The sequence below is a fragment of the Petromyzon marinus genome, chromosome 24 (genome assembly GCF_048934315.1).
Source record: "Petromyzon marinus isolate PM22_M1 ecotype Great Lakes invasive population chromosome 24, UKy_Petmar_22M1.pri1.0, whole genome shotgun sequence".
In the NCBI taxonomy this organism is placed as follows: Eukaryota; Metazoa; Chordata; class Hyperoartia; order Petromyzontiformes; family Petromyzontidae; genus Petromyzon; species Petromyzon marinus.
This window is the reverse complement of record NC_133690.1, coordinates 4,115,526-4,136,241: the sequence shown is the minus strand read 5'-3', so window position 1 is coordinate 4,136,241 and position 20,716 is coordinate 4,115,526. Positions and strand designations below refer to the sequence as shown.

The 20,716-nt window shown below is 45.9% G+C and overlaps 1 protein-coding gene across 1 annotated transcript; it reads left to right on the top strand.

Annotated features, from left to right (window-relative positions):
• The first annotated feature begins 971 nt into the window (after window positions 1–971).
• On the top strand, window positions 972–20,355 carry LOC142928890 (uncharacterized). Its single transcript, XM_076069363.1, has 9 exons — window positions 972–1,379; window positions 4,278–4,518; window positions 8,131–8,199; window positions 11,188–11,220; window positions 14,034–14,087; window positions 15,031–15,060; window positions 17,408–17,485; window positions 18,791–18,961; window positions 19,410–20,355. The coding sequence occupies exons 2-9, from the start codon at window positions 4,281–4,283 to the stop codon at window positions 19,613–19,615; spliced, it is 879 nt and encodes a 292-aa protein (XP_075925478.1). The 5' UTR covers window positions 972–1,379; window positions 4,278–4,280; the 3' UTR covers window positions 19,616–20,355.
• The last annotated feature ends 361 nt before the right edge of the window (window positions 20,356–20,716 follow it).

The window sequence follows — 20,716 nt, the reverse complement described above, 5'->3', positions numbered from 1 at the left end:
ATTGATCACAAAGACCAATGAATGATGAGACATTCTGCGTTCAACGTTTGGGAAACTCTCGCCTTGTTACAACAACAACAATGATGATGATGAGAAGTTGTCCTGTGGCCTCATGTGCGGCATTGCGTGTGTTCCGCCGCTCTCACCTGGTCTGTCAAAGACAAAGTTCCCCCGTGTAGCCTTAACATACCTTAGAGGCAAGTGCTACAAGCGAGCACCTATGAAGGCCGGAACGGCACGCGAGGGGGTGGGTGTGGCAAGCACCACGCCCGGACGCCTGTCTCTCCAGCGACGATGTTTACACACTGCACCAGGAACTCGTTTCAGACTGAGTCAACAGTAAACACAACAACTATCAATGACCATCAACAACAATCACCTCAACAGCAACCACCACCAGCAGCACGCGATGAGCAACCACCATCAGCACAAACTACCACAACAGAACTAACAACCACCAGCTATAAACCAAAGCCGCTTTTAATCACCAACAACTGTAATTATTACCAACAACCACTACCAATGTCAACAACCACCACTAACCACAACAACCATCAATGGTCGCCAACAATTACATCTATAACCATCACCACCAACAGATAGCAACCACCGCTACCTATAACGTCAACCACTACCACGAACAATAACAAAACACCAACAACCACCAATAAAACAACTATCAACACAACAACCACCACCATCTACCACCAATAAAACAACCACCATCAACACAACCACCACCATCTACCACCAATAAAACAACCAAAACTTCCAGCCACCACCAATAAAACAACCACATCCAACACAATGACAACCACCAGTCAACACCAACAACCACTACCAATAAAACAACCACCACAAACCGATAACAGTATCTTTCATCGTCAACTACCACCGACTACAGCAACAACCGCCAATACGACCAACATCACGCATGCACCATCATCGCACGCCTATACAGGGCACCGGTGGGGGTCTCTAAGGAATTCAAATCACAGCCGAGCACGAGGTGCACGCGGCAGCGTCGCTGGTTGGATGGCTCGCACGAGCACACGGAACACGAGCCACGTGACCCGGGACTCGGAGAACGAGCCACGTGACCCGGAACTGGGAGAACGAGCCACGTGACCCGGAACTAGGAGAACGGGCCACGTGACTGTTACGTCACCGCGTCGTCACGACAACCAACTCGCGCGCTCACGACGACGGATCTCCAGGCTGTGTCCAGGCAGGCCTCAACTCTGGTCCCGTTCGTGGTTGACGTGCGAATTGATTGGAGAGGCAAAACTTAATTGGTGTTAGAACACGACGGGAGGGATACAACAACAATACCTCGTCACCACTGTTGGAGAGAAGTCCCGTTTTGGAAAGAAAAAGCGGTAAGCGACCCTACTTGTACTACTACTACTACACTGGGCTTGTAGTGAGTGACTCGGGGAAAGAGCCTCCTTGATATTACAGACAATCATAGCACGTAGAGTAATCATAGCACATAGAATAATCATAGTAGAGTAATCATAGCACGTAGAGTAATCATAGCACATATAATAATCATAATAGGCTAATAATAGCACGTAGAGTAATCTACAACACGTAGAATAATCATAGTGTATAAATAATAATAGCATGTAGAGCAATCATAGTACGTACAATAATCATAGCACATTAAATCATTATAGGGCGCAAAGTAATCATAGCACATCATAACACGTAGAATAATCATAGCACGTAGAGTATTCATAGCACATAGCATAATCATAGCACGTAGAATAATCATCGCTGGTTGGGTGGCGCACAGAGAACGGGGGTCACGTGACCCGATACTGGGCGTGCCTAGCTCTCGATTTAAAGCTTTCGTGACTGCAATGATTCATCTTCATTGGTTCTTTCGGTAAAGTCACGTAGAATAAGATTAAAATAATAAATTGATAAAATAAAATAACACAATAATATTCTCACGACGTTTCGTCTCGTCCCTTCACCTGATGAAGGCCGCTTGTGTTGTGGCCGAAACGTCGTGAGAATATTGTGTTATTTTATTTTATCAATTTATTATTTTAGTGCTGTCCTACCAGACAGTCTCGTCCCTTCACCTGATGAAGGCCGCTTGTGTTGTGGCCGAAACGTCGTGAGAATATTATTGTGTTATTTTATTTTATCAATTTATTATTTTATTCTCATTCTACGTGACTTTACCGAAAGAACCAAAGAAGATGCCTAACTCTCTTACGTCACTGCCCCATGACGTCACCACCCTCCCGCTTACGACGACGATCTCGAGGCAGGGCTCACTCTGGTCCCGTTCGTGGTTGACATGCAAACTGATTGGAGAGACAAGCGCGTTGTGACAACGATAGACTGTAATTTGAAGGTGCAACGATTATTAGAGGCGTGGCTGCTTTGTCTTGGGTGAGCTGCCTTTGAACAACTGCCAAAGAACCTTATTCGACGTGTAAGTACAGCCAAGCACAATCATGATAGAATGTGGGAAATACAAATGCAGAGTTACGGGAAAATTATCGCGATAGTCAATAACATCGTGAAAATTCTCGCATCGTATCGTGAAAAATGCGATCCTGGTAACCTTATAATTCATAACTAAAATCAGAATCTTTCTTTTTACTGGAGGAATCCGATGAGCTATGAAGCTCTTTTCCACAGATGTCCAGCAGGGGCAAAGTACAGGTAAAGCAAACAATCACCCAAATCATACAAATGAAACTAAACCATCCCCATCCTACCAGGCAAAGCCTACGAAGCTATTAACTTATTTTTCAGAAGCGCCATGGCTAGCACAAATGATAGCTCAACAAAGTGGCTCATCATTTGGACATCGATAGCGGTGGCAATGGGCAGAGAGGCTGGGGAATGTGGAATGTGCGGCACGCCTCGCGCCTGCACAGAGGAGGAGTTCAGGGCCGTGAGCATGGAAGCACTCTATCTGCTCCTGCTGCTGCTGTTACTGCTGCTGTTACTGCTCCTGCTGCTGTTCATGCTGCTGCTGCCCCTGCTTCTGCTGCTGCTGCTCCACCTGCTGCTGCTGCTGTTACTGCTGCTGCTCCACCTGCTGCTGCTGCTCATGCTGCTCCTGCTGCTGTTCATGCTGCTGCTGCCCCTGCTTCTGCTGTTCCTGCTGCTGCTCATGCTGCTGCTGCTCCTGCTGCTGTTCGTGCTGCTGCTGCCCCTGCTTCTGCTCCTGCTGCTGCTCATGCTGATGGTGTTCCTGCTGCTGCTGCTGCTTCTGCTGCTACTTCTGCTGTTGCTGCTGCTGCTGCTGCACGGTTTGGCTGCTGCAAGGCCTCTCATTGGGGAGTCGTTCTCCTCACTGAGACATTTCCATTCTAGATTTGAAGCTTTCGTGACTGCAAGGATTCATACTCTTTGGTTTTATTTGGTAAAGTCACGTAGGTAAAACAAATTAAAATAAAATTAAGCTTGCGCTGCCTCCGAAACGTCGTGTTTTTATTGTTTATCTTATTTTAATTTGTTTTACCTACGTGACTTTACCGAATAAAACCAGAGTACATTTCCATTCCTCGCCTTGCTGCCAGTGACGGATTTGGTTTGATGGGGGCGTGCACGTTGCTATTGTTTTGAGTGCCCACCCTCTTTCTAAGATTCATCTCCTTCCCTATACTGGTTTAATACCACCACCACGGACCCTTGCCCAATGCCAACGCTCCACTGTTATTTATAACTGGTCGTATCGGTTCTAGTCTTTTTACGTGAACTACGAATCGTGGCGCGAAAACGTAAACATGCCACGTAACTGCATTTGGTGATGTTTTGGCTTTGATTACCAAATTTAGCAATCTTGTTTACCGTAACGCAAGCGTTTTACATCTTTTATGACCATAAAGTTCTACAGGGACTCATCTACTGAGGAAAATTCGACTTAGAGATACGAACAAACCTGTCTGTACGTCCAGTTTGCCTGTTCGGACCGTAAGTCGTAAGTTAACCGCCGCGCAATAGATGGCATTGGTGGCATCTGCAGAGCTTGAAGAACCAGTGGCATCTATGTTTATATGAGATTATACAACTTTTAAAGCCATTCTCTTATTTAGTGTACATGTCGTACAAAATGTTCGGAACCGACAGGAGTAAGTTGGACTTACGAACAAATCAACTTACGGACACAACTCTGGATTCTGACTCGTTCGTAAGTAGAGGAGTCCCTGTATTTCCGAAATGGCCCACGTTAATGGGTGCCTGCTTCACTGGCACAACGAGTAAAGGTCGAGTCGCTAAACGTGACCCCTTCTCTCGCTCCCCAGGCCATGGCTCCCCAGCGCTCCTCGTGCCTCGTGACCGCAGTGCTGCCAACGCTGCTGCTGCTGCTGCTCGTCGCCCGCCCGTGCGAGCCGTGCTTCAAGTGCACGGAAGCCATCGCGGTGCCCCTGAAAGCGCTGCTGAACAGGATGGAGATCGACAGGCCCTTCATTCGCACGAAGACGTACAAGGGCGTGCAGAATATTATCTCCAAGCTGCTGGGAGAACATTCCAAGCGCTTGATCTGTGAGTCACCCTTTTTACTTTCATTTAATTTGTGTCTGCAATAGAGCTGTAAGACACGTATCTGAGAGATGATGGAAATGTATGCTCGAGATAGTGGATGTGTTAAAAATGTAATTTAGTCCAGATCTGTATGTAATGCATGTGTTAGACAAAACAGGAATGTAAGATGTATTCAGATGAGCTGGACGTGAAACAGAATAGAGATGAGAGGTATTCAGAAGACATTGGAGGATGAATATGCGTTTCAGAATATATGCAATGCCCACCGCAACAATCAGGGACGACTCGAAGACTTATCTTTCAACTCGGCGCGGCTTTCGTGACAACTCCACAACGATTCGTGAATGAGTGGCGTGCATCACCACCATCACTGTGGAGCCTAACACTGAACATTAAACTCCGCACACACCGCCCAGTCACTGCCACCAACTCTCCTCTCCGTCCACGTGGCCTCTCGGCCGTGTGGCTGTCCCCCTGCCCTCCCCCTTCGCCCCAGGAGGCCTCCCCTGTAAACGCCGCCCGCCGCCCGGGCGGCTCATGCAGGAGGTCGTGGGTTCGATCCCGACTCTAACGTCTGCTGTATATTTGGAGTTTGCGTCTCTCTCTCTCTCTCTCGCTCCCTGTGGCCGCGTGGATTTTTCTCTTTTTACCTCCACGTTGAGAAACGTGCTTCCGAGTATTTGGCTGAGAGAAGTGTCCACGCGATAAGTACACTCCGTTGAGCTATCACTTGTGGCCAGGTCCGCTTCTGAAGATAAGCTGCGTAGCTCATTGGGCCTTGCGCAACTTTAAATAAATATAGACAACACGTTCTACTTAATTAAATAGACTTTAAATTTTGATTTAAAGCTTTCGTGACTGCAGTAATTCATATTCTTAGTTTTTTCGGTAAAGTCACGTTGAAGAGAAACAACAAAATAATAAAATATATATAAAACAATAAAAAATTCTCACGACGTTTCGACCATAACTCAAACGGTCGTCTTCAGGTGTGTTGGTTCGCATAAGTGTATTTTTAAACGGCGCATTTATTTATTTATAAAAAACGTTAGCGCCACGCGCAACGATTTGGCCGTTTACCCAGGACTAGTCCATCTATATTCTGAAAAGAGGAGGGGGGAGACGAAATTATTTTTTATAATGTATGCTGTCTGAAAGCCACTGTAAGCGTGAACAATCAATTAAGACCTGAAATGGTTTATCAAATCTTTCCAATGATTGCTAAGATAGAATCCATCTGCTCGGTTGAAATTGTCTCTGTGCTTGTATATGTGGATAGCCTCATGAACGAATCTCTCATGGAAGCCAAGACAGAGGTTCTTTGTAAGCCATCTGGCTTCCATGAGAGATTCGTTCATGAGGCTATCCACATATACAAGCACAGAGACAATTTCAACCGAGAAGATGGATTCTATCTTAGCAATCATTGGAAAGATTTGATAAACCATTTCAGGTCTTAATTGATTGTTCACGCTTACAGTGGCTTTCAGACAGCATACATTATAAAAAAAAATTAGTCTCCCCCCTCCTCTTTTCAGAATATAGATGGACTAGTCCTGGGTAAACTGCCAAATCGTTGTGCGTGGCACTAACGTTTTCTATAAATAAATAAATGCGCCGTTTAAAAATAAATTTATGCGAACCAACACACCTGAAGATGACCGTTTGAGTTATGGTCGAAACGTCGTGAGAATTTTTTATTGTTTTATATATATTTTATTATTTTGTTGCTTCTCTTCAACGTGACTTTACCGAAAAAACTAAGAATATAAATAGACTTTAATGAATGTTTTCTCCTACAACATCAGAGTGCAGCGCCACATTAAATACGAACTACAATGACAATAGTTCAAAGCGATTTGAAGCATGTTTTATTTTGGGTGGGGGGGGGCAGAGCTTTGTGACGTCATATTTGGGGGGGTCTGACTTTTTGAGACGTCGTGTGACGAGGGGGGGTGGGGGGTCAAAAATCGCGTGACGTCATTATGGACGGCCCCTTGCCTTCTCCTCCCCCCCTCCGTTGGTCCTGCCTCTTCTCTCCCCTCGCACCGCCCTCTCGCCTCCACGCCACTCCCCCCGTCCCTTCCCCCTGTTGTATTCCTACACTGGCCGTGTCCTCGCACTAACACCCATCACGCTGCCCCCTGTCGTCTGCACATCCACCGGCCCCCTCTGGCCATTCGCACCCCCCCCCCCCCAGGGCTTTCCATTCCCCTCTCATCCACCGACTGTCCGCTGGAGATCGTTTCGCTCGGCTCGACCGCTCACGGCCTCGAGTGACCTCGTCCCTCCCCTGCTATTTCTTGCATACAGGATCGGAATATTTATTTATACTGGAGGAATCCGATGAGCTATGAAGCTCTATTTCACAGATGCACAGTCACCGTGCCCCTACTCCTGCCCTCTGCTGGCTCCACATCCCGGTCTCTTAGATGTTCCATGCGCCGACTCGCTTGGGTGATTACATTTATATATTATGAGAAAATTAGGAGAGATGTTAATTTCGAAGAGAAGAGAGATACAGTCATCAAGAGAGTTATAAGATTATTTACATTTGTAGCGAGGTATGAAAGAACGATAGGAATTAGAGGCAGTGCCGTATTGTCCCGCATATAACCCACGGGGTATACCACTTTTTACAAACAAAACAAGACCCTGCGGGGTATATGGAGGTGCGGGCTATCTGAAATTTGTTTTACACAAATCGTTATTTTTGCGGGGTATATGCGTCTGCGGGGTATATGCGTATGCGGGCTATATGCGGGAAAATACGGTAATTAGAGAAATATAAGACGTAGGTGAGAGGCATTCAATATAAATGCACAGAGGTATAATTACGATGCATTCGTCCTTTGTCTCTTTGCATTTGATTGTCTCATCCTGCGTACATCATGCGTCTTTATCTCTGTGCCTATCTCTATGTACACTTATCTGCGTGTATCCATGTGTCTCTCTGTGTCTCTATGAGCCCGTCTCTCTATAACTGTCTCTCTGTGAGTGTCTGTGTGTGTGTCTGTATCTCCATGTCTCTCTCTCTGTGTCTCTATGAGCCCATCTGTTTGTGTGTCTCTCTATAACTGTTTCTGCTTGAGTGTCTGTGTGTGTGTCTGTATCTCCATGTGTCTCTCTCTCTCTGTGTCTCCATGAGCCCATCTGTTTGTGTGTCTCTCTATAACTGTTTATGCTCGAGTATCTGTGTATGTGTCTGAATCTCCATGTCTCTCTCTGTGTCTCTGAGCCCATCTGTTTGTGTCTCCCTATAACTGTCTCTCTGTGTGTGTCTGTATCTCCATATCTCTCTCTCTCTGTGTCTCTATGAGCCCATCTGTTTGTGTGTTTTTTTATAACTGTCTCTCTGTCAGTCGTTGTGCGTGTCTGTCTCTCCATGTCTCTCTGTAACTGTCTCTCTGTGAGTCTCTTGTCTTTCTGTCTCCGTGTCTCTCTGTGTCTCTATGAGCCCGTCATTCTGTTTCTCTATAACTGTCTCTCTGTGAGTGCGCACTCTTTGTCGGTGCTTCAGTGTTGTTCACCGTCTTGTGGATTCGGAAAAGGCTGGCCGTGTTAACTGGAACGCTCTGTGTCCGTGCGTGCGTGTTGTTCACCGTCTTGTAGATTTGTACGAGCAGGTGGAGCAAACCATGGGCTCCAAGTTTGTGGAGATGAACAACAGAATTGGAGACGGTACGTGCGTTTGGACTCGAGGGGCATGTCAGCGGGCTGACTCGCACGTTCTCGGCAGAAGTCGTTTCAGCAGCCTAGCTCAAGAGAACGCAAACAAACCGATACTTTGCTCCACCGTTTTCCAGGATTTTTGGAGAGAAAACAAATCCAACACCTAAATATGTTGTCTAACAAATGAGCAGCGTGATGCCACGGTGTAATGGTTTGTACACTATATAACTTGCAATCTCGTGGCCCCCTGTTAACTCTCTCGCCTGATATGAAGGAGGTTGTGGGTTCGATCCTGACCCTAACGACTGTATATAATGGTCGCGAAAGCCTACGTGTATATTTGGAGTTCGCATGTCTCTCTCTCTCTCTCCCCGTAGTCGCATGGATTTTTCTCCGGGTCCTCCGGTTTTTCCCTCCATATTTAGAAACATGCGTTGAGAGTATTTTTGGCTGCTATACATTTCCACTTGGTAAGCTGCTTCGTTGAGCTATCATTTGTGGCCAGGTCGCTTCTGAAAAATAGCTATTTAGCTCAGTGGGCCTTACCTGGTAAAAAAAATAGTAAAATAAAAAATATCGTTCTCCGTCATGGCAGTTGAAACATCCGTGCAAGTTTCTGAAATATATACCTTGCAATTTGCATTTTCATCTTCATGAGCATCTAAATTCAACCAGGCTGTTGTTAGCCAAACGCAGCACCGCAAAAATCCATCGTTGTACTGATCTCCTATGCTTCAATGTCCAGCCCCCACCACTGACTCCAACCCACAACGACCAGCATGGTGAAATAACCGCCATGACGAGTACGGCATGGGGAAACCCTCATCCATCAGTGGATTGAGACAAAAAAGCGATCTACGTGTAGCAATGCAAGAGCATATGAAGACAGTGTACCGAACAAAGGGGTATAATGTGTGTGTGCTCGTGGGTGTATTGACCATTGGCACAGCAGGGAGTACAACTGGTGCATCTACCAGTCGTCTCAGTCAGCCAGCCCATGGCACCTGGGTCTGTCCCGAGACCTCTTGTCGGCGAGCCTTCGACACTTCACGTGGCCTCAGTGCACCTGGCCTGGCACAGGCGCCCTGGTGACGTCACCGTCACTTAGTGGCGAATGGCGGGTGTTGCTATCGGTGTTGCCCATTGTGTGGGGAGCGGTAGCGTAGCGGATAGCGCACTGCGCTACGAACCCGGCGATCAGAGTTTGATTCTAGCTCACAGACAACACCAGTGGCGGTTATCTGAACTGGTCCTGGGTCTCCCCTAGGTCGACTCAGCCTCAGATGAGTCGACCTTGGGTGTGTAAACATCGCCACTGGGAAGACAAAGGTGGTCGGGCGTGGTGCTGGCGACACACCATCTGATGTGCCGTGCCGGCCTTCATAGGTGCTACTCGCTAACAGCGCTTGCCGGAACAGTCTGTTAAGGCTATGCGGGGGATCTTTGTCTTTGTTGCCCATTGTCAGATTGATTTGAATATCCAAAAACGGCCCTACCTATATTTAGAATGATCTTACTCTTTTTTTGACACTTTAGTTGATAAATACGTAAGTGGAAATTAAATGTTTGTGTCATTTACGGGCCTGTAAAAGAAACCTGCATCGTGTGACGTCACTTTTGTAAGCACAAAGGTACTTCGTAATTACCTCAAATCAATGATCTGAAAGTAAAAAAAAGATCGTCAATTTGTTTTACAAATCCTAACATCAACAACGTTGAACTCTGAAATATACAGGCCTACTGTATTTGTGTGAGAGAAGAGACGGTCAGCCGTGAGTGTTGCTACTCACGCTAAAGACTGAAAATTGCACGCATATAGTGGGTGTTGTGACGGTTAACTTGAACGAAAAGTTTGACTACATGAAAGTAATCAGGGCCTAGATCGCTACGAATTAAAACAGCATTCAAAGTAATGATGGCGAATATCGTGGATAGCAAATCGGTTAATTTAATACAAATAGAGAAATGCCAATAATACATTTGAATACCTCCCCACCCTCCATTACAATGTGGAACGATTCAATGACGCAATTGGTGGCGAGATGTTAACTACCTCGCCAGGTATACAGGAGGTCGAGGGTTCGATCCCGTCAGTAATGCATTTATATTTGGAGTTTGCATGTTTCTTCCTGCGGTCGTGCGGATTTTCCCCAGGTCCTCCAGTTTTCCCCTTCACATTTAGAATCAACATCACGCGTTTAGAGTATTCGGCTGCTATAAATGTCCACGTGATACGCCACTTCATTGGGTCATCACTTGTGGTCAGGTCGCTTCTGAAAAAGAGCGACATAGCTCGGTGGGCTTTACCTGGTGAAATAAAACATAGTTTTAGTAGTTTAGTTGAGCATTACAGCAAGACCTGAGTTTGATTCCCAACATGTGCACCTCTCTGCGTGCAGTTTGTTCTACGCCTGTTCTGCATGTGTTTCCACCCAGGTCCCTAATGTCCTCCCATAGCAACAACAACAAAAACAATAAAGCATTACTGGTATTGGCCAAACACCCGAATGCTGATCAATTATCTGCAAAATAAACAATTTGGATTTCTCAAAGCAAGATCACCCTCTTCTGCAAAGATGTGGCATAACTCTCCGGAAAAGTCTTGACATTGTTGAGGGTTTCCTGGCCCAACAAGAATAATGAATTACAAATATTTATTAAATATGTATTTGATAATTGCAGTCATGTTCGTGGCAACTCGTGGTTTCAAGAGTCACGTGAACCCGTGACTCAATGTAAATCCAAAGGGATACACCATGGGCTCATACACGAGTGATTCGTTGCACGTATCGTGAGCTTAAGACTCAACGGTTGATCATTCCACCCCTGGTATCTAAACACGTGATGCATGTTGGTCGCACCTTCAATGCTGTCTCGGTTTGTTTATAATGTGCGCTTCGTACAACTCCGTATCAGCATAAACACAAACACTGTCGGTTTTTTACGTGCTTGATCACTCCTGCCTTGTTAACTATGTATTGGTTTTGTCATTCACAGTTTCCGGTCAGCTGAGTGAAAAACACTATGCCAGTAAGTGTGGGGAAAAAGATTGAGCCTGACTGTGGGAAATTCAGTTTTGATTTGTTTTGAGAGATCCGACTGGTTGCTTTTTGCTATGCTTGGGAATATTTCATCTCTCAGTGCGCCGTAGACTCTTGTAATATTTTCACAAAAACTATTCAAAAGATAACCCCCAAAAGAAAACTAACCACCCAGGTGTTATCAATACCAAAACCCAGAATTATATCATTCTGGAGCAAAACTGGAAAATAAATATATATTAAAGTTATTTTTACTTAATAAAGGTACAATATTTTGGGTAGACATTTAAATATGTCTACACTAAATATTGTGTGTGCCTCAAAAAGCACAATAGTGGTATAATTGGTTATGAAATTCTCGTAATCCAAGAAATTAGCCTGCCGATGGTGGCCATACATTGCTGTATTCCAGCACTGTGGAGGCAGCGAGGGTTGGTGGACCGCACACAGATGTTACGGAACTCCCTGACTGTGGGCGTCGAGGTGCTGCTATACCCTGGCTTGCCAGGAGAAGGCGCGACAAGAAAAACATGGACTCCACCTTTTCCATCTGTACATTGCATGTGTTGTTAAGCCAACACCATCTGACACAGACAATTAGTAAGGTTTGTCACGTAAACAAAACGTGCCAATTAGTTACTACTTCAGCACACCGGTGTGTTGGAGAGTAAAGGCACAACATTTACAATTTGAGTACGACGTTTCGCTGGTAATTACAACCAGCTTAATCGGGCGATTAATATTTACGTGATTTAACCCCAAAAAAACACGTTTATTATTAATAACTTTTATTAATGCAACAGGATTTGTATGATGAGCCAAATAATGCTGGCAGATCTACAGGATGGCCCAATAGTTAATTTCCCGAATTATAAATACGGAATTAATTTCTCACTAAACTAATTTAGACCACCTTGTACAATAATGTTCATTATTTACCAAAGAAATCCTGACTGAGTCTAAAAACTCCTCTTCAGGAGGGTCCCGCTGCATGAGGATGTTTTGGCGATGTTAATTTTTTCACGAATGAGAGTTTGGGATTCATGTGAGAGGACACCAGGGAACTCTACAGGCTGTGATCAGGAGCCAGAAACACACACCTGCCTGGTTCGGAATGTGTTTTAAAGGGATGATTGAATGACGTAACAAAATCAATGATTTACCGGGCCAGATTAAGGTTCTTGTAGGCCCTGGGCACTTCTGTTTCGTAGGCCTTCAGTGACAACTTTCTACAGTTGCTACTGCTGCTGCCCCATGTTACTGCTACCGCCGCTGTCACTCCGCTTGTTTCGCACGGTACTTCGTCCAGGTGCTGTACAGACGTCATTACTGATACACGTATTATTTAGGATGTGCCCTAAATTGATGGGAGCGTGCTGCGCGCCACAGATAACATTGACGTGACTTTGCCTCTTTGTACACTGTGCCTATCCTTGCTATACAAATATATTTATTCAAGAAGATATCCTGGTTACATTTTATTTTTTATAATACGTACAAACAAAAAACGTGGTAAAAATGTGTCTTCGTAAGCCCTTTAGTTTTTGTAGGCCCTTAAGTATTTGTAGGCCCTTTAGTATTTGTAGGGACTAGGCACAGTGCCTACTGTACCTAATGTGCCGATTGGATAATATGGCCCTGATGATTTATCGTCGAGACACGAATAAGCAAATTGAAACAGGTTGCATGTAACTATAAAGACATTGCTGGCATCCTTTTAATGGCTTGAAATATTTATGACGTTTTGGAAACTGTCGTGATGAATGCAAATGTGGGCCACCGTCACAGAAGTGTGACCAGTTCCTGGAGCTGAAAGCTGTCGTCTGTCAAAAAATCAATGCAAGTACAATGGACAGATATGTACAGGGGCAATCATGAAGCAATATTTTAAAAGTCTTTGCACTATACAGTAATACCTTGGATTGCGAGCATAATTCGTTCCAGAAACGTGCTCGTAATCCAAAGCACTCATATATCAAAGCGAATTTCCTCAAAAGGAAATAATGGAAACTCAGATGATTCGTTCCACAACCCCAAAAATATTCAAGTAAAAATTATTAATGCAAAAAACCTTTTTACATTTTTTTATTTAAATTTAATATAAAGTAATCAAATTTATTAATTTAATTTAATCGTGGCTGGTGTGAGGGAGACGAAAGAGAGGAGAGGAGGAGGGTTATTGTGTAGGACGACTTTCACTGTCACTAACGGAATCACTGCCATATGTTGGCTCACTGGAATCTTTTTATTCTTGTGCGACTTTAACAAGGAACCTATCCAATGACACTTGCTTTTGCCTCCTTTTGAGGATTTCATTGGGGGCATTGTTGCAGTACAGTTACTAAAGAACAGTCACTACACTTGGACAAAAATAACAAAAATGCTTTACGCACACACACGTGGTCACAACACTATACTGTAGTAAACACTATAGTACTGTAGTAAACAGTATACACGTGGTCACAACACTATATAACTATAGTAAACAGTATACGCTCGCATGGATGTTGACTATACGAGTGAGGCACGCTGACTGAGACCGAGCATGGGAGACGATTACCCACAATCCCGCAGCGAGAGAGAGAGAAGAACCATCGGCTCAGTTGTGATCACGTGACGCTCGGCAGACAAAGCGTACACGTACACTACTCGTGTTGCAAGACCTCGCTCGTTTTATCAAGTTAATATTTATTTAAAGTTTTTGCTCGTCTTGCAAAACACTCGCAGACCAAGTGACTCTCAATCCAAGGTTTTACTGTATTTACAAATTGTTCACTCGTTTTTTTCTCTCTCTCATGGCAGTCTACTGGAGAGAACTCGTCAAGTTATGGAAGGATTTTCAGGAAGCTTTGAAGAGTAAGTCCTGCCCATTGCACCCTCACACCCAGCGCGACGCAAACATCAATCGTTGTCTTCCTCCTCCTCCCTCCTGCTCACATGAGCAGTGTTGAGAATACCGGTGTCTAACACGTTACCGTGGTGGGGACGAGACTAACCATAGTACGGCATTGTTGATGCTTCACGAACCTGCATCAAGCTAACACCTGTCCCCTCCCACTTGCTCTTGTGCGCGGTACAGATTTGTAAATTTAACTCTTAATGCGTCCATCCATAAGAGGTTTTCGTTTGGTATAGGATCATTATTATTAATACAGCGGTATAATTAGCTGTCGCCTGATGAGGCTAGTTGTAATTACCGGCGAAACGTTGTACTCGAATTGTAGATGTTGTGGGTTTACTCTTCAACACACCGGTTATTGCTGAACTAGTAAATGACACGTTTGTTTACGTGGCAAACCTTACTAATTAGCTGTGTTGGGTGGTGCTGGTGGTGGGAGTAACGACACATTTATATTCACACGATCTAACCCAGAAAACCTCTTATGTATATTGGTCGCGAAAGCCCACATATTAAACTTAATGTATCCATGCTCGCTTCCTTGTGACCCTAATGCAAGTTTGTCAAATCTTTCTTCCTCTGTCCACCGAGCGGTAGGCATGGGGACACACCATAATCAGTCGATCAGCACGTCCAATACGGTGTGGCAAAGTGTGGATATTCCTGTCTCTGGCCACCTTGGAAGAGTAGGCCAAATACTCTGTAGACGGGATCTCTGTACCTCGAGTGGAGGCCCTTTAGCCAGCAGTGGCATGAGCAGGACACTTTCACCCTTACCTGGTTACACTCCCTGCTGTGTGTGGTGGTGATGTATGGGATTTGTGACTGTGTTGTTAAGCAACTAATGCGAATATAATTTAACTAACCGTTACGTTTTGTCCTTTCCTTTTTGTTTTTCAGCTTCGAAGGAACCGTCATGCCCTGTCTGTGGTAAGATTGTGTACACCTGTATATATGTTGCGGCGTAAATGACGACTCGGAGGCAGATCTTCATGTAGGGGCTTGCGCCAGTTGTTTTATTAAGGACTTTTCTTCATTCACGACTCCGTGTACTGCACGCTCACTCATCGCTCCCCCAGGGGAAGGGTACTGGGGATTCCCTAGCATCCGCAGGCTACGCTAGCCTGGTGCCAATTTCCCCCTACCCTGGGTCCCAACTTCCAACTTCACACGTTCCTGGCTCCCCGCAACGACCACGAACACGTCACGGGTCCCAACATAAATATCCCAGGGGGACATGTCACCGTCCCGCCCCCTGTCCATGATGTCACCGTACGTGATGTCATCGTACCGGAGGGCGAGCGTGACATGACGTCACTAACTACTACTATACATATATGTAGGCGATTCTGTAAGACGGTATGGGTGCCGTGACTGCGTCTTTATCACCTTATCACATGAGACAGTATGCATATGTGTGTGCGCATGTGTGCGTGTGTGTGTGTATGTGTCAGGGGAGCGGTAGCTTAGCGGTTAGCGCACTACGCTGCGAACCTGGCGACCCGAGTTCGATTCTCGCTCACGGCCAACACCAGTGATGATGATCTGAACCAGTCCTGGGCCTTCTCTAGGTCGACTCCCCCTTGTGTGCCGTGCCGGCCTTCATAGGTGCTCGAATTTTGTATTTGTGTATGTGCGTGTGCGCATGTGTGCATGTGCCCGTGTGCGTGGACAATTTATGAGGCCAAAAAGGTCCGAGCGTTATTCCGGAAATGTGAGCGAGCGCTACCGACTGTCGGCTTCAGCATCACGCTCGTTCAAGCACGTCAACGACGACGTCACCATGCGCTTGATAATGGCGCTTGCCCAACATTCTAACATTGTCATGACAAATGTTTGCCTTTGAATGCAACACTTTCCCCCCGGCTTTTATCTGGAAAACCTGCACCAACTTCACATGTACAGGCAAAACCTGCTGACAATTGACCAAATACAGTTGATCCTCGATTATCCGGCAGCTTCCCACATTATCCGGCAGTCCTGGGCCGATTTGGCAAAACCCCTCCAGAGGCACCGTTTGGCGTGACAAAAAAGGTAGCTATGCTTGATTTCATTGTGAAATATCATATACGGTACATTATACACTACATACATACAACTTAAGCAATGAAAATGCTTCATGTGTATACTCCAGTCTTCGAGATTAGAGTGGTAAGTACGGTACAGTAAATAGTCACTTTTTTATTAGGATTTTTATTTTAGAGTAGGATATTTATGCAAATGTTATGTAGTAAACAAATTTAAAACGTAAAAGCACATGCACAACACCGAAAAACACAGCGTGCAAAAATAAGCAATTTTAAATAGTGATTTGATTATCCGGCGTTTTTGAAAACACGGCGCCCCCTGCCCCCCGAAGCCACCGGATAATCGATGATCTACTGTAATATTCTAACTGAATAAAATAATGAAGGATTACCTGAAAGTAAAGCCCAATTTTAACGAAGTCGTGGCGTGACGGCAGCACAGCAACGTATCGATGAGTCAACTCGTGTTGAGCTCTTGAGTGTTCTCAACTCACGTGCAGGCACAGTCTCCAAGTGCGCTTGTTTCCTGCCAAACGGTCTTGCATGGAATTGGCCAAACATCTAAATGTAGGGCCCTGCTCAACAACAGTTTTGTTTTTAGTCTTATCCTGAACGTAACAGACTGCTTGGAAACATCACATGTCGCTTATTTCGACCTTAAACTCGCTCACCGTGTTCTAAATGCAATTGCTTGACACACTCGACTGGGCAAGTAAACGTTTATCATTCTTATCGTGTGGGTGTCGCGGCGGTTCGGGCAGTGCCACGAACCCCACTGCCTGAGTTTGATCGCTGGTCATGCGTAACGTCACCGGTGGGTGACATCCAAACCGATCCTGATGCCACGACCGAAACCTAATCCCCCCCACGGTCACCAACTCGCATTGAACGGTGTGATGAGTAAATGGTCAAACCACGTGACCGACATTTCTGCAGGAAATGTACGTGTCTAGTTCGTTGTCCTTCTTCCTGCACCTCCCGATTAGCACGGTTGGCTATGTACGGTGCGAAAGCAGTTCAACATGCGTACAAATTGGTTTCATATTTTTACCTCTATTTGAGAAAAAAAGCGAATAAAAAATCAATCAAAAAGGTGATAAATGGAACTTCGTAGCATTTACATTTGCCCCTACTGGCAATGCACGTGACATCTGGTTCCATCACGTGAACTTTCGTGACCCCAATCTTCCCTGCAATCTGCAGACATCAACAGCCTTTTAACTCCGTCCATGTGTTTTTTTTGTCCGCAGAACCCACGTATGTATCTGCCCTGCGCTGCGAATCCTGCCAGAAAGAGAATAAGGAAGTCTGCCTGTCTTATTGCGAACGTACGTCATCCTGGAGTTATAACGTCAGGAATGCCTCACTGCGTGCAATTTATATCACTCCTAAAATATGATTCTCGTAAAATCTGTCGCGTTGTCCTTGCAATCCAAGTATGATGAATCGAAGTATTCATTTTACTCATTAACATCGATGCATCGTTCCATGCATGTGCAATGCCTTGAGATGCTCAATTTGCATAACTAGGCAGGGGTAGAGCAACAAGCAGAAACATTGTAGGAACATATTCTTGGTTCATATTCTTGGTTCTTTCGGTAAAGTCACGTTGAAGGGAAACAATAAAATAATAAAATATATAAATCAAAAATATTCTTGGTTCTTTCGTTAAAGTCACGTAGAAGGGAAACAAAATAATAATTAAATATGTTATATTTTTATTATTTTATTGTTTCCCTTCTACGTGACTTTACCGAAAGAACCAAGAATATGAATCCCTGCAGTCACGAAAGCTTTAAATCCAAATTGTAGGAACAATGAATTTCGCTCGCACTGTGGTGACGTCAGCGCAGTAACATTTACAAAAAAGTGTCACCATGTCATTACTAAGTCTCCATATCAAGCCGAGTAAAAAAGACAATACACTTTACAGGCACTTCATTGTCTTCTGAATTGTTTTCCTGGTGCACTCTGGGCATTATTGTCAGGAGGCAGAGAAACCCTTAAAAAATCTCACAGCAGAGCAACCTCACGAGTGTGAGAATGGCCAAAAAAGATTTCCCCACAACTTCTGCATGGAGCCCTTCAAGCAGCGCTGTCCAGAGTGCTGCTGCCGGTTCGTATCACCCGACACTTCTGCCTTCTTAAACATTGCTGATGTTTGTGTTTAGTTTGTTGTCCTTCCCCCCCCCCCGCCCGCCGTACCTCCGATTAGCACGGTGGCTACGTTACGGTGTGAAAGAAGTTCAACGTAGATACAGCCATTGCACATTGCTGCCAGGGATACGTCTAAATTCACTCTGCTAGGTTTTTACAAAAAGCAATGATGTAAAAATGTTCGAGGATTTTATTTTAAGTCTCTAAACGTCACTAACTCACCTGCTCGCGGCCAAAACCTGTGACGATTATCTGAACCGGTCCCGGGCCTCCTCTAGATCGACTCAGCCTCAAATGAGTACCTGGTGCGGTGTGTAAACATTGCCACTAGGGAGACGAAGGCGGTCGGGCGTGGTGCTGGCCACCCACCCCCTCGTGTACCGTTACCGGCCTTCATAAGTGCTCGCTAACAGCACTTGCCCCGACAGTCTGTTAAGGCTACACGGGGGACCTTTATCTTTGTCTTTGTGTTACAGGAACTATTTTGGAAAAACAACGGCGAGCACCTTTGGAGGTTCTGGACGACGTCGATCCCGACGTCATCCCAGAGCCAGACTACGACCCTGAGTTTGAGCCCACGAAGACCAGCGTGATTGCACTGATCGTGATCGTGCCAGCCATGCTATGCTTAATCGTCTTCTGCATCGGTCAGCCTTTAGCTTGTTCCTCCAGATAGCAGAGCCGTTTTTAACAACAAGTAGAGTCCTCTGCAGATCATCGTAGGAGATGTGTATATGTTGAATTTCTTTCACACATTTCCGTAGCCAACAGTGCTAATCGGAGGGGCGGGGTAAAGGACACCAAACTAAACACAACAACGAGCAGTTTCTTAAAGAAATTAGTTTTCAATCTCTTAAGATCTAGAGAGACACAGAGACACGTTTACAAACACTTTGAGAGACACGAAGGACACAGACAGCTATAGACACGGACAGTGTCAGACACGTACAAAGATACACGTGGAAAGATGCAGGCAGAGATTGACCCGGAGAAAAACCCACACATGCACAAATAGATAACTACAGATACTTACATGCATGTGCATTTAGTGGCTCACACTAACCCGTTTACTCCCTTGTCCCCTTTTATGTTCAGTAATGTGCTTCACGCGAAATAAAAAATCAACATCTGCCCCCGACATGGAAAAGGGATTGGATGCTGCGGAAGAGCAGAACCGACAGGAGCCCGATGTGAAGATGCCTGGGCATCCAACGAAGCCTGCACGGGAAAATCAAACCAAAAAAGCCGGCGCACACAAATCATCCCGCGATGGACCAAAGAAAGAAAGGCCACGCAAATGAAAGTGCGGGCAGTCCCCCGACTTACGAACGGGTTCCTTATTCCTGAGGCCTGTTCAAAAGTCAAACTGTTCGGGTTCACAAATAAAGACAGATACACACATGCGCGCACACTCACTTTCACACACACACACTCACTTTCACACACACATATGCTGGAGTTTGCAGGGATTGTGTGGTGCCACGGCCTCGAAGCCACTCTGCAAACACCGCGACCACACACTGAATACACACACACACACAGCGCACACACGTAGTGTCCTGGCGTGGGATTGCTTGGCACAACGGGTTTTAATCCGAAGGGTTCCTATGAGGAAAGTCCCACGGTTTCCCGGTGCCAGGGGATTGGCCGACCCTCGCAGGACAAGTCACATCGCGGTGCCCCTGAGTTGGCTTAATAGTGTATGGGTGCAAAAAGATTACCGGGCCAGCCGCGATGAGTCATACACGACATCTGGGAAGCCGGGGTGGAAAAAGCGAGAAAGGCAGTGTGTATTCGCCACTCATTCGCCACTACGAGGCCGTGTTAGGCAAGGCTTTCTCGTCCTCTTCCCTCCGCCTCTCACAGCGTCCGTGTGACGCCGCGAGTACGGCTACGAGGTACATGGTAGGACGCTTGGGTGAGCAGGAGCGCAGATGGCAGTAGGCCTAGGCTTTTCTCGCAAGATACTCCCCCCGGTAGTGCCGACTGGGCAGCTTTAAGGGATTGTGATTTGCGCCGAGAATAAAAATTTAGCACAGACCGTCGATGGTGTGGTGTCTGCAATTTCTGTGTGGAGCGACTGCGTGTGCAAGCCGAGTCCTCGGTGGCGGTGGGGGAACATGCGGCGAGAGTGAACGCGGGGTGGTGACCACGGGATCGTCACCATGTCTTGCGCGAGTGAGGTAATCGCTCAGGTGTGAGCGCGCTCGCAGGTAATAGCGCGCTCCACGGCCCCTCTAATAGTGGCAGCTGTGGTGTGCACGGGCGTGTATTTTAGCCCCGTGTGGCTCCGAGGCCAGCAGCGCGAGCATCGGGGGCCCCCGTCACTCGCTCAGCGGGGGCCTGGCGGGAGTTGACCGACACGGTGGAGGAAGGAGCGCAACGGGTGGACGTCGCGCCCC

What these genes read in the sequence shown, in the direction of transcription:
- LOC142928890 (XM_076069363.1), top strand. Translation starts at nt 4,281, where the DNA reads ATGGCTCCCCAGCGCTCCTCGTGCCTCGTGACCGCAGTGCTGCCAACG. An exon ending in ACATTCCAAGCGCTTGATCT is followed by an intron (nt 4,519 to 8,130) that starts GTGAGTCACCCT and finishes ACCGTCTTGTAG; the next exon opens with ATTTGTACGAGCAGGTGGAG. An exon ending in CTTAATCGTCTTCTGCATCG is followed by an intron (nt 18,962 to 19,409) that starts GTCAGCCTTTAG and finishes TTTTATGTTCAG; the next exon opens with TAATGTGCTTCACGCGAAAT.